The following is a 14,820-nucleotide window of genomic DNA, read 5'->3' as shown; positions in this document are numbered from 1 at the left end:
TAAAGATCAAAGAAGAAATAAATGAAATGGAGACTAAAAAAGCAACACAAAAGATCAACAAAATGAAAACTTTTTTTAAAGATAAAACTGATCAACTGCTAGCTAAACTAACCAAGGAAAGAAGAGAGAAGGCCCACTCAAACATAATCAAAAGTGAAAAAGGAGATATTAAAACTAATACCACAGAAGTACAAAAGATCATCAGAGACTATTGTAAACAACTATACACTAACAAACTGGAAAACTAGAGGAAATGGATAAATTCCTGAAAACATATGACCTAGCATGATTGACTCAGGAAGAAATACAGAACCTGAACATACCAATGAGTAGCAAGACTGAATCATTAATGAAAAGATTCCCCCAAAAAAGAAAAGTGCAGTACTAGATGGATTCGCTACTGAATTCTACCAAATAGATAAGGAAAAACTAATACCAACCCTTCTCAAATAATTCCCAAAAGTTAAGGACAAGGGAAATCTCCCTATCACATTTCCCAAGGCCAGTGTTACCCTAATACCAAAACCAGAAAACGTGCAACAAAGAAAGAAAACTATAGGCTAATATCTCTAATGCACATAGACTCAAAAAACCTCAACCAAATACTAGCAAACTGAATCCAATAGCACATCAAAAAGATTATACAACATGTTCAAGTTGGATTTATACCAGGGATTCAAGAATGATTCAACATACACAAATCAATAAACATGATACATCACAACAGAATGAAGGACAAAAACCATATGATCATCTCAGATGCAGAAAAAGCATTAGAAAAAATTCAACATCCCTTCATGATAAAAAGTCTCTAAACTATGCATAGAAGGAATATGCCTCAAAGTAATAAAGACCATATGCCACAATTAAATATCATTTCACTCCAATTAGAATGGCTATTATTAAAAAGACAAAAAAAAATACACATGATGGCGAGGATATAGAGAAAAGAAAACTCATATGCTATTGGTGGCAATGTAAATTATTACAGCCACTAAGGAAAACAGTGTTTAGATTTTCTAAGAAACTAAAAACAGAACTACCATACTATCCAGCAATTCCACTAGTGGGCATTTATCTTTTAGGAAGATAAAGAAAATCAGTGTATGATAGGAATACCTGCACTCTCACGTTTACTGGAGCACTCTTCACAATAGTAAAGATATGATTAACCTAAGTATCCATAATGGGTGATTCGATAAAGAAAATGTGTTGTATATACACAATGCAATACAATTTGGCCATAAAATAATGAAATATCATTTGCAGCACTATGAATGGAACTGGGAGTCATTATGTTAAGTGAAATAAGCTAGGCACAGAAATACAAATATCACATGTTCTCACTCACATGTGGAAGCTAAAAGACTTGATCTCATGGACAAAGATAATAGAATAATATTATAGATATTAGAGACCAAAAAGGGTGGGTAAGTAGGAGGGGAAAATAAAGAGAAGTTGGTTAATGGGTACAAATATAGCATTAGAAAGAATGTTTTATAGCAGAATAGGGTGACTATACTTACCAACAATGCCTTGCATATTTCAAAGTAACTAGAAGAGAGGATTTGAAATGATGCAAATACATAGAAATAATAAATACTCAAAGTGACGGATAGCCTAAATATCTTGACTTGATCATTATACATACGAGTCATGTAACAGACACTAACATGTACTTCATAAATATTTAAAATGCTATTTATATATCAATAGAAGAAAGAATAAAGTAAAAATTAGTAAATCTGAGAACCAAGGTAGATGTGTAGCATCATAGCTGAGAGTTCACTGGACTCCAGAACCACACTGAATATCAAAACTCTCTCTGCTTAGACTTTGGGGAAGTCACTTAAAACTCTCTGTGCCACAGTGACGGATGTGGAATATGAAATTATGAATAATCCTCTTAGGATAGTTGTGAGAATAAAATAAGTTAATGTGTCTAATATATTTAAAGCACTTATCATTGTGTAAGGCACATAGTTAAGTAAGGTTTAAGTGTTTGCAGCTGCTATCAGAACTGGTACAAATTGGCTTGGCAGATAACAGGGCATGTGCAAAGTATAAGCAATATGCTCAATGCATAAAACTATATTTTGTAGCTATCTTTTTCTTGCTAGCAGAAATACAAAAGGCAAGAAATGGAGAAAGGTCACTGAAGGAGATGAGAAAGAGGAGATAAAAGCCAGACTTGCTCCATGTTTTTTTATTCCACTTAAAAAATTTTATTACATTTCTTTTTTCATTATAAATATGTATATTTATATTTTATATTTTATGTTTATATATATATTGTTTTCATTATAAATATAAATACATATTTTTAGCGGACAGTTTTGGAAATACAGAAAAAAGAAAAAAAATCATCATACTCGCACCATCCCAAGACAGTTATTGGTAATATCTTGAGTATTTTCTTCAATCCTCCTTCTATGCAAAGCTCAGTTTTTTGCATAGTTAATTTCTATTATGTGTTCTCTGTATCTACTTTTGCCTGGCATCTACTTTTGCCTGGTCTCCACAAGTCTTTTACTACCAAACGTGTCAGAGAGCATCTAAGCTTGACTTACATGACTGAAATGTGGTTGTCTCCCCAAAATGTTCAACTGATTGACTGATTCATCAATGTTCTCTCATGTTCAATTTCTAACAGTTTATAATCAAAATTTAATTAAAAAAACAATTTCTGCATCATTGATTTAATTTGTTTCATTCATATATATAAATATGTGTTTATACATATACATATATAAAACCATCTTAAAGAAATACTTTTAGCCTTTCTTTTCTCTCTTTGCAGTAAAACCATTAGTTAAACTATATTTATTTGACTAACAATGTATTTTACAGTAGTCAACCATGATCATCACCGAGAGTGAAACAATATGATCTCAAGGATCTTATAAAATATGAGTTACCTGAAAAGAGTCTTTCATTTTATAGATCTAAAGTTACATAGAATATTAGAAGAACAACTAAGCTTCCCAAATTCGGCAGTTATTTAGGGTTATTTGTTAGCATTTTTAAATGGTAGAGGAGGTGGCATTTAAAAGCCCTTAAAATAGAAAACAAAAACTATATATATATATATACACCTAGAAAAACAGTTAAGCATATTGTTTTTTAATGAAATGTTATTTTCTTATGTAGTTTGTGAAATTATATTTTCTCAAACTACTATCTCCATTTAGATATTAAGCAATAATAATGTACTACTCACAATTAGAGAAGATTAAACTACCAAACAAAAGAATATTCTATAATAAAACTAAATGTTCTGTTTTGATCCTAAAACAGATGTCATGTTGTTACATGTAGTATATGAAATATTTAAGAACATTAAGAAGTTTTTCAAAACATACCTTTACTAGCTTTATTTCAACTGAATATAAATACGTTTTGAGGGATGCATCACAACAGAGTCTGTATAAAACCGATTCCGCAACAAAAAATAAGGCAGGCAGATGATCATAATCAAAGGAAGCATGGTCCAGAGATGCATAAAGCATATTTAAAGCTTCTGAAATATTAAAAATATAGAAACTTCATCATTTGAAAATCATCCTGTTTTTCTACATGCTATAATTACTTTTTATAATTATTTCCTACCATTAAGACCAAATTGCAGTTTTAAAATGTATTTACAAATTCTTTGACACCTTTTTCATCAAGAGGTGATGTCTATACGCCCTTCTCCTTAAACTTGAGCAGACCCTGTGACAGCTTCAACCAATAGAATGAAATGTGGCAGAAATGATACTATGTGACTTCTAAGACTGAATCAGAAAAGGCACCACTGCTTCCACCTGGATCTCTCTCTCTCTCTCTCAAGATACTAGATTTGGAACTCTAAGTTGCCATATAGGAAGTTCAACTTCATGGCATGAAGCAACTGAAACAGAAACCACCAAGGTCGAGAGGCTAGAGGAAGGAAGAAATGTCCAAGGGGGCTCAGCTATTATAGATTCAACACTATACAGGCCCAACACTAAATAAATCACCAGGTCACACACATAGTGGTGGAGAAATAGGACAGAACCAGATGATAAAAGGCAGTGCTCAAGATAAAAAGGGAAGAACAGAAGACTAGAGAATCAAACAAGAGGAAACAGGGCCACCCTGTGAAGCTGAAGGAGGAAGAATACAGAGATAAGAGCCTAGAGAAAACAGCTTCTCAAATCATTACAAAAGTTTTGAGGAGCTTCCATGTAAATATATGAGGACGAACAGCAAATACAGGGACTTGAGGAAAGAACAACCCTGACATGCTCAAGGGACAGGAAGGAGGTCAGTAGGGCTGAACATAATGAGTAAGTAGGGAGGTAGCCAGGAGCCAGCACATGCAGAGTCCTGTAGGCCATGATATGGAGTTGGGGCTCATTTGAGTGTAATCACAAGCTGTTGAGTGGAGGGTGGACTATAGAATGAGGAGCAGACAAAAGTACAGGTAAAACACCCATTCAGTTATTTTAGTTGTGAAGAGAGTAAGAAGTCATATTGAGAGTATTATTTAGAGTTCAATATGTGAATGTATTGAAATGCTTTTGCTGCATGTAACAGAAAATATAACAAAAATGTCTTCAAAATAAGGAGGTTTATTATTTCACAAGATTAGAATTGGAAAGGTTCCAGGGACAGCTAAGATAGCTGCCCTTTAGATGCACATTTCTTTCATCTTCTAGTTCCCCCTCATGTGCATGAGGACTGTGATGACTGCACAAACTCCAGGCATCATGTTCTTACCAAGCAAACTAGACAGGAACAAACAAGAGTATAGGGAGGAAAGGAATGCTTTTTTCCCAGGCATGTCTTTTTCAAAAGCAAGTCAACAAAAAGTACGGGAAATAGAGCTGTCTTTACATCACTTTGCTGAGGATCAGGTCATGTGACTAACCCTAATCAAATCACTGGCAAGTGAAAAGGAATTACCATAATTGATTTAGACCAGCAGTCCCCAACCATTTTGGCACCAAGGACTGGCTTTGTCTCATAAGGAGGATGCAGCCTAGATCCCTCACGTGTGCAGTTCACCATAGACTTCACACTCTGAGGATCCAATGTCACTGCTGATCTGACAGGAGGTGGAGCTCAGTAATGCTCGCTCACTGGCTGCTCACAGCCTGTTGTGTGGCCCAGTTCCTAACAGACCACAGACTGGTACCAGTTCATGGTCCAGGGTTTTGGGACCTCTGATTTAGACCATCCATGATTCACCCCCGTCGGGTTGGGCAAGGGCCAGTCCTCTTCTAAATCACATGACTAATTAAAACTGAAATTTAATTGTCAATGAAGAGCAAACAGCCTCTTCTTGCTGGTAAACCAAGAGTGTTTACCTCAATATCATTTAAATTATTAATAGAGGTCAGGCTGTGGATGGCACTGTGATGAAGGACCATAAAGGCAAGTTAAATACAAAATAATTCTTCCTGCTGCTTGAAAACTCCTAGATAGCACTACAAAAACCTAATTTACATGGGGAAAATTCTCTCTGAACTCATGTGGTTAACATTCTAAAACTATTTTAAAAGGCATATATATACAATTTTACAATAGTGATGGAAGGAATTTTACCCCCTTAGAAATAACGTTAATTTTTTTTTAGATTAGTTAGAGGATGTTTTAAAGGAGGCATAAACGAGGAGTGATAAATGAAAAGGTAATGAGTAAAGCTTGCTATTTAAAATAAGTGGAAAACAAATGGTCATTTGATTAATGTTTTATAAGTAATAATTATAAAATGAAGAAGCAAATTTCTCTAAAGTCTAGTGCCTATTTTAATTGGAAATCACTAAATGACATTTTATATTAGTTTTTAATTAGTTGCTAATTTTAGCAAAAAAGTAATAAAGACTATGCTGAGTAAAGTTTTGAAAATAATTTTATCACTAAAAAGCTAAGTAGTTAAAATCATAAATTCTAAATTACAAAATGAATTTTCAAAATAAAATGTATTTCGATAGAGTAGAAGAATTTCTTGTCTTCTGCACAATTTTTAAAAATTAAAGTTCTCAAATTATGCCTTCACTGATAATCTAGAAAATGCTTAGGATACCTAATAAGAATTTAAAGTACATACCATCTTGGATTTCCCCTTTGCATTGAGCCAGATATATTACTTCAATCCATGCAGCAGGAAGATGCACATGCTTCCCAGAGCCCAGGGTTTTGAGACCCAATTTTCTCTATTATGAGGAAGCATGAAAAAGACAAATCAAAATGTACATCTTTTATATATTTAATAATTTTTAATTCTTAGTTGTGTTCCAAAAGTAATTCTATGAAGCTAATGCTCGGTGGCCAGAGTTGTATACAATTTTATATTTTTGCTTTTATTACTCAAATTTTTGGAGATTTTATGCAAACTGTATTAGTGTTAAGATGTAAAAAATGTTGATACTATAAGTAATATAATTAGCTATTTGCTGAAAATAATTCTCATTTTTTACTTTCTAGTGAGTACTTCCAATTTTTCCCCAAGAGAATGCATTTTTTTTTATTTTATGAGGAAAAACACTGAAGAAATGTGATAAAACAGAAGCGAGTTTGATGTCAGTTTGCTGGAAAACCCTGGTTACTTCATTGTTGATGTGCAGAAGTTAATGAACATGAGGGAGATGATCAGGATTGTTCCACTTCCCTTATTGTGCCCACTCCTGGGACTGTTGCAGGGAATACTCGTTCAACTGGAGAAAAGTTCACTGATGAATGCACCTCCTGGCACCTGTCTGCATATACACTTATCAAAAGTATACTCTTTTTCTAATCAAATTTTTTTCAAAATCTTCAAATATATGGGCAGCCATGAACTGGAAAATAACAACCACTACAACACCACAAAAAAGGTGGCTTAATTTATGCATCAGTTTTGTGCAGCTTTTATTTAATGAATTATTCATATCAAAGCAAAATATGTATGTTATTTCTCTGTAAAATTTAAACCGAGTCCAATGTAGAAAAGGAAAAGCAAGGACTTACTTTACTTCCTGTTCTGTTTTGATATCTATTTGTAAATTTGGGGATTAATGTCATATTCTTAAAGAATATATTTTTCACAATTCAGGTGAAGAATAGTTTGTTACAGAGAAAGAACAGAGTACTTCATGCGTATATATAAAAGTTTAGAAAGGCCTTTTTCTCCTTTGAGACACAGCGTATCTCAGTTAACTTTTTAAGAAAAAATAGAATTTTCATAATCAAAAATTTATTTGCCAGACTTAACATTTCACTATGGGCTCCTGGACTGGTATATTTCCACAAAAATTTACAGGAGCTTTTATTATTTGGTTATAAGCTTTAACCTTAATTTGCATTAATATTTTAACTCTCCCTACTTATAATTAAAGAAAGATGTATTCCTATTTTTTCTTACAATATTTTAGAATGTGTAATCATGTACCAACTAGAAAAGGAAGTTAACATGCAGAACAATCCAATGATATGCCATTACCTTACATCTGACAATGATTTTTCTGGCTAGTTCCAACAATTCTTCCTTCTCTTTGGAATTTTGTGTTTGATTGAATCTCAAGATGAATTCTTTTGTGATTGAAAATGTTGCCCTAAATAAAACATTGAAAAATTAACATTCAAAAATTATAGCTATCATTTCCAAATTTCAATTAATCAACTTCCAGTGGCTATGTATAACTATATTCTAGAAAAAATACTTTCTTAATAAAACTATTTCACACACAAAAAATCAGTAAAAGATATATGCAAGCCTCCTGGATTGATCCTGTCATACTATTAGATTGAGAAACATAATTCCCATTGTTAAAGACCTTTGTGGCCCCTGAGAAAAAGTTTCTGAGATGACTGCTAGAAGTCTTGTTGGTATAAGCCTTCTTCAGATAAAATCCAGCACAGCTTCAATTTTGTTGAAGGCTGATTTATCTCCTCACATAAATCAGCATTGATTCATTTAAGCTAAACTTTTACTCCTTCTATGCAAGTGGAATCAGCCCAAACATGGTTGGATTTGAGGGAGCAAGGGAAGAAAGAAGTATAAGTATAAAGTAAGGTCAAAGAGGTAGCAAGTAGCCATATTAACTACATGAAATGGGAGACTACTACAGGGTTTGAGAAGAGGCGTGGCAAGATTTAACTTGAGCTTCAACCAAATTTCTCCAATGCTATATTAAGAATTAGCATGTAGGGAGGTGGGATGTAGCAAAAGGGGGAGCTTATATGTAGTTAGGTGAGACGTATTAGTGGCTTGGATCAGGATTATAGAATATAAACAAGGAGAAGAATTTAGATAATGGATATGTCTTGACTTCAGCTCCAATCAGACTGGCCAATGAATTAGAAATTAGGCATGAGAGAAAGAAAGAAGTCGTGATTCAACTGAGTAACTAGAGGGACTGAATTGCTATTTACTAAGATGGGGAAAACTGTTAGAGGAGTAGATGTGGGGTGAAGATAGAGAATAATTTTAGTATTGGACATGTTATGTTTGAGATTATCATGGCCATCCAAGTGGAGATGGAGTGTAAGCAGTTGGATATATGAGTTTGAATTTCAGGGAAAATTCAGACAAGATATATCAGTATTCGAGTCATCAGCATACATATGGAATTTAAAGTCTTATGAATTAAATGGATCCCACAGGGAAAATGTAGAGAGAGTATATGAGAATTTCAAAGAAAAGTAGGACAAATAAGTTGAAGGCGTATGCAAGAGAATAAGTGAAGTGATAATAAGGATGTACCACAAAATTGAAGATGGGCATAGGATCAAAGTGATAGCAAAAGAATAGTGAACAGTAGAATCAATGAACTTTGTTTTTGTGAAGTAAAATTATTGTTGGAGTCATGCTATTAGAAATAATAATCTGAAAAAATAAAACATTTTAAATTACTGTATTTACTGAAATAGAATTTACTAAATTTGTTGCTCTCTGAGATAAAGAAAAAAATGAATAGAAATCAGATTTTGTCCCTGAGTAATTCACAGTCCTACTGGGGAGACAGACCTACTACAAATAACAACAGTGCCACATGATCACAGGCTGAACAGAGGTAATGATAAGGTGTTCTGTAAACTGGAATCAAATATAAGATATCCCAGAACAGAGCAATTAATGAAATAATCAACCCTTTAACTGCTATTTTTTAAATGGGCAGTTAAATACCAATCTTAAAATAAGCATTTATTAATTCGTTTACTAAGAATTTATTGATGGTCTTCTATATATCAGGAACTAAGTTTCACATTGGGGATACAGTAGCAAAAAAGACAAATAATCCAGCCTTAATGGAGCTTGCAGTACAATAGAGGAAGTGTTCAGGTGTTAGAATATACAAAGTCTGTGATAATTGGGCATTTTGAAATAAGTAACTTCATCTTTAATTTCCTGATTTTCATTTCATTCTTGCTTTTGGAGATATTTGGTGAGCACTGGCTGAAAATTGTTTCTCAGTAGTCATCTGGGATAACATATTTTTGATCTATGTGAACCTACTCTACATAAAGTGTCCAAACTAGCTTTAATCTTCTCATTTGTGTGAAGAGTTTGGAAGTTAAAAAAGATAGCCCCTTCATCCATTTAATTTTTATAATATCATTAGGAATTATGTTTTTTAAAATATGAAAGTAACAGTGCTGTTTTTAATAACCCAAACATTCAGAGATGCATAATGAAAAAGTTAATAGATTGCTTCCCAACACTACTGCCTCCAATTTGAACTGTCAAGATTAAGAGCCAAGATTAATGACTTATTGTGTATCTTTACATACCTTTCTCAGCGCTCACAAACCAACCAACCTATATACACACTTTACAAAAACTTCTGGGATGCAGCAAAAGCAGTAATAAGAGAAAAGTTTATAATAATAAATACTCACATTACACGGAGAAATAACTGGAAAAAAAAACAGCTTACCTTTATACCTCAAGGAACTATAAAAAGAATAATCCTAAAGTCTGCAGAAAGAAGGAAATAATAAATATAAGAGTAGAAATAAATTAAAGAATAAAAAACTAAAAATCATCAAAACCAAGAGTTGTTTTCTTGAAAAAATTAACAAAATTGAAAAACCATTAGCTAGAATAATCAAGAAAAAAGAGAGAAGTCAAATAAATAAAATCAGAAATGAAAGTGAAAACATTATAACAGATGCCTCAGAGACATAAGAAACTATTATGACCAATTATATACCAACAAATTGGATAACCTAGAATGAATAAATTCCTAGAAATTTACAAGCTACCAAAACTGAATCAAGATGAAATAGAAAGGCTAAACACACCAATAGAAAAACAAGATTAGATTAGTAATGAAAAATCTCCCAACAAAGTAAAGCCCAGGACCAGGTGGTTTCATGGTTGAATTCAACCAAACATTCAAAGATGAATTACTACTAACTCTCTTAAACTCTTGCAAAAAATACAAGTAGGAACACTTCCAAACTCATTTTACGAGGCCAGCATCAACTTGATACTGAAACTATACAAAGAACTACAAGTGAAGAAAACTATAGGCCAAAATCCCTAGTGAACGTCAATGCAAAAATCATAAATAAAATACTAGCAAAGTAAATATAGTGACAAATTAAAACAATTATACACCATGACCAAGTGAGATTTATCCCTGGAGTACAAGAATGGTTCAACATACAAAAATAAATCAGTGTAATATACCATATTACTAAAGAAAAAAAAAAAGGGTCATCTCAACAGAGAAAAAACATTCGCCAAAGTTTAACTTCCATTCATGATTACAATTCTCAAGAAAACAGGTGTAAAAAGAATTTACTTCAATTTACTTTACACAATAAAGACCATCATATCAAAAACCCACAGCCAATATCATAATCAATGAAATAAAACGGAAAACTTTGCCTCTAAGACACAAGACAATGATGTCCCTTTCTACCACTTCTTTTCATCATAGTACTGCAAGTCTTAGCCAGAACAATTAAATAAGAAAAAAATAAATAAAAGCCATCCAAAATGGAAGAGAAGAAAATTATCTCTTCTTGAAAATGACATATATGTAGACATTCCTAGATAATCCACAAAAATCCCTTAGAACTAATAAATGAATTCAATAAAGTTGCAGGATAAAAAAGGGAACATACAATAATCAGTAACATTTCTATATATAAACAATGAACTATCCAAAAAAGGAAATGGAGAAAACAATCCATTTATAATAGCAACAAAAATAATAACATACTAAGGAGTAAACTTATCAAAGAGGTGAAAGACTTGTACACTGAAAATTATAAAACATTGATAAAGCAATTTACAGAAAACACAAAAAAAAAGACCTATAAAAAACAAAGACAATATAGAAAGACATCCTGTGTTCATGGATTGGAAAACTCAGTATTGTTTAAATTTCCATATTACCCAAAGAGATCTACAGACTCAATTCAATTTCTATCAAATCCCAATAGCATTCTTTACAGAAATAATAATAACATTCATATGGAATCACAAAGACCTTGAATAGCCAAAACAATCTTATGCAAGATGAACAAAGATGGAGGCATCACATTTCCTGACTTCAAAATATTACAAAGCCACAGCAATTAAATCAACATGGTACTGGCATTAAAAAAAGACCTAAAAGCCAATGGAAGAGAATTGAAAATCCAGAAATAAATCCATATATCTACAGTCAACTGATCTTTGACATGGGTTGAAAGAATACACAATGAGGAAAGGATAGTCTCTGAATATCCACATGCAGAAGAATGTAATTAGACCCTTATCCCACACCACATACAAAAATCAATTCAAAATGACTTAAAGACTTAAATGTAAGACCAGAAACTGTAAAACTATGAAAAGAATGCATAGGGAATATGCTTCTTGATATTGGTCTTCACAATAATTTCTCAGCTATGAACCCAAAAGCAAAACTAGACAAGTGGGATTGCATCAAACTAAAAATCTTGTGCACAGTATAAAAACAATCAACAGAGTGAACAGGCAATCTATGGATTGATAGAAAATACTTGCAAACCATGTATCTGAGAAGGTGCTAATATCCAGAATATATAAGAAACCAAAATCAATAGCCAAAAAGAAATGACCTGATTAAAAAATGTACAGAGGACCTGAATTGATATTTCTTAAAAGAACACATACAGATGGCCAACAGGCATGTGAAAAGGTTTTGTGTTTTTTTCTTCTTTTCTTCTTCTTCTTTTTTTTTTTTTTTTTGTCTTTTTCAACTATTTTAAATGATCAGCATTTTTAAAAATATTTTACTATGGTATACTGGAAGTATAAGTTGTATAGAGACTTTCAGAGAGTTATAATTCATTTTATGCATTTTTTTTTTTTGCAAATTTGCCTACAAAAAAGTGCACTATAACAACATTGACTTAGTGTGCAAGCATTGTATGTGTACAAAAAAAGGCTAAAACTTTCTCAGTAAATGAAGACATGTCCTTTTTGTACAGCTGCATTTGTGAAAGATAAAATATATTGAGATCTTGGTTCTTTTAGGTTACTGCGCATGTGGTGTTGACCCATCACAGTTTGTGCCAATCTTGTCAAGACTTACGTTGTTCATCAAAGAATGTCAGATGAACACAGTTATAAATTTGGGTGGACACAATTACCAACCACAGTAATATGCACTTACACATGTCCTTTTGTCCAATTTTTATGAATATGGTTTGTCACTCATAACCATTATAACTATGCAGTGGTCATTAATATACCTCTTTATGTTTGCAAAAATAGGTATGTCATTATTGCTTATTTTGTGTAAAGTGGCCTATGAAGTTTTTTGTCATATTTTTATATGTTTCACATATACATCTCCTTTCAAAAATGTAAATAAATATCACTTAAAGAATTTTCAAAATATTTCCCAGAATTATATTTTTGGGATTTTCATCCTTCCAGATTATAACGGTCAGCTCCTAAAGTTCAATTGATCTTAATATGCAGAATATAGATGTACTTCAACAAATCCAATAATTCCTTTATTGATTGACATTTCACATTACTTCCTATAAAATGTTAGTTGTGCTAACCAATGCAGTAATAGTAATCATCATCATAAAAAGAGCCTTATACTGACCTGACATTCAACAGGTGCACTTCTGTTTTATCAACCCTCACACTATATCTATAGTTAAATATTTTGGTTACCACCTCTGCTTATAAATACATTATACATATGATTACTTTATTACTATAAGACTGCATCTTCCAAAAACTGAATTAGAAAGTGTAAGAGAATGAAAAGGCAAAATTTTAAGTGGTAGAACAAATTTTCAACATGTAATTGATAAAGGGCTCATATACAAAAGATACAAAGAACTCCCAATAAATAGAAACATGGAGAAAAGTCTTAAAAAGGTAATTCACAAATGAAGAAATCCCAGTGGCCAATAAATATGGAAATAATCATCAAGATAATAAATAGAGAAATCCAAATTAAAACCAAAATTAGATGCTACTTCACATTCACCAGAAGGGTTAACACTTAAAAGAATGCCAATACCAGGAACTGAAGAGAATATGGAGTAATAGAAATTCTCACAAACTGCGTGTGGTTGTGTAAATTGGTAAAACCACCAACTGGAAAACAGTTGGGTGTTTTCTATCAAGATGATTCAAGACAGACATACAAACTGACTTAGCAATATCACAACTTTATATATGTACGATAGAAATATGTCCTATGCACCAGGGAACATATATAAGAATGGTCCCAGCAATATTTTTCATCAGGGATAAAACATGGAATCAAACAACATTCTATCTTGTGAACCAAAAAGTATGGTATGTCTGTGAATAAAGGGCGAAGCAAAATGTTCTTTCTTTTTATAATGCATGAATTTGAGCTTGGGTTATTTTCTAATTCCATTCCCCTAAGAACATAGGAAAAGTAGATGTCAGCTGTGTTACTGGGACCACCACTTATGGTAAGAAAAAAAACAAAAACAAAAAACCTCCTGATTGACACATTATACCTAGACTGCTAATAAACTATAAATATGTTATTAGGAGAAACTTTGGGCTGTCCTAAGTGCATGTTCTTTGCAGGACTTTTTAAGTCATTGATTCTACTTTGGGACAAAGGATTCTAAGGTTATCTATCTATTACACTCAGCTCTCTAAGTCTCACATTCTTACACGCACAGTCATTTGGAGTAGCTACAGAAGACTAGCTCCCATTTCTGTTCTGTTGAGAACTCTTTCAGAAGGTAAACAGTTACTGGTGTGCTGGCATGCTGTTCCCTGTGCTGTATCCTGCTAAGTGAGGTCAGCAGTTAGTGTGGCCTATAATCATCATATTAGTCTGTCTAGTTGAGTTTGAAGACCCAAAGGTAAGTATTCAATGTTAAGGGAATAAAAATAAACAAACTGCAACAATATAGATGATCTTACAAACATACAGCTAATCCAGACACAAAAGAATATACCCCACAATATTACATTTATATAAAGCATAAAACTGTAAAGAAAAAGAAACTTTGGGAGAGTAAAAAAAGTTAAGGAGAGAAGACTTTTTAATTGGTTTATATGTTGATGAAGACAGCACTAGGATTTCTTTATTTAAAAGGGTTACACAAAAAGTTTCTGAAAATTATTTTATTTCTTCATTTGGTCAATACACAAGTATTTGATTTATAATAATTTATTAATCATTATATTTATGTTCATATAGTCTTCTGTATGTGTGTTAGCATTTCACAGCAAAAAAAAATGAGTGTTTATACTTTTAATTACAAGAGTATGCATACATTTAATTATAGCAGATTTAAAAAATACTTTTTTTTTAATACTTGAGGGAGAGACATTTGAGTTGAAATGAGAAAGAGACAGAAAACAAAAGACTTAGAAAA

The 14,820-nt window shown here is 32.3% G+C and overlaps 1 protein-coding gene across 1 annotated transcript in view; it reads right to left on the bottom strand.

The window, feature by feature from the left end:
- Positions 1-14,820, bottom strand: part of TMEM232 (transmembrane protein 232) — a 159,992-nt gene that overhangs the window by 63,680 nt on the left and 81,492 nt on the right. The window contains exons 3-5 of the mRNA XM_011989402.1: positions 7,448-7,559; positions 6,077-6,182; positions 3,363-3,520 (exon numbers count right to left, since the gene is read on the bottom strand). Coding sequence (XP_011844792.1) covers positions 3,363-3,520; positions 6,077-6,182; positions 7,448-7,559 — 376 coding nt within the window. The remainder of the gene's footprint in view (positions 1-3,362; positions 3,521-6,076; positions 6,183-7,447; positions 7,560-14,820) is intronic.

This window comes from Mandrillus leucophaeus, unplaced genomic scaffold (genome assembly GCF_000951045.1).
Source record: "Mandrillus leucophaeus isolate KB7577 unplaced genomic scaffold, Mleu.le_1.0 Scaffold352, whole genome shotgun sequence".
Classification (NCBI taxonomy): domain Eukaryota; kingdom Metazoa; phylum Chordata; class Mammalia; order Primates; family Cercopithecidae; genus Mandrillus; species Mandrillus leucophaeus.
The sequence above is the reverse complement of the archived record's forward strand: the minus strand, read 5'-3'. Positions and strand labels throughout refer to the sequence as shown.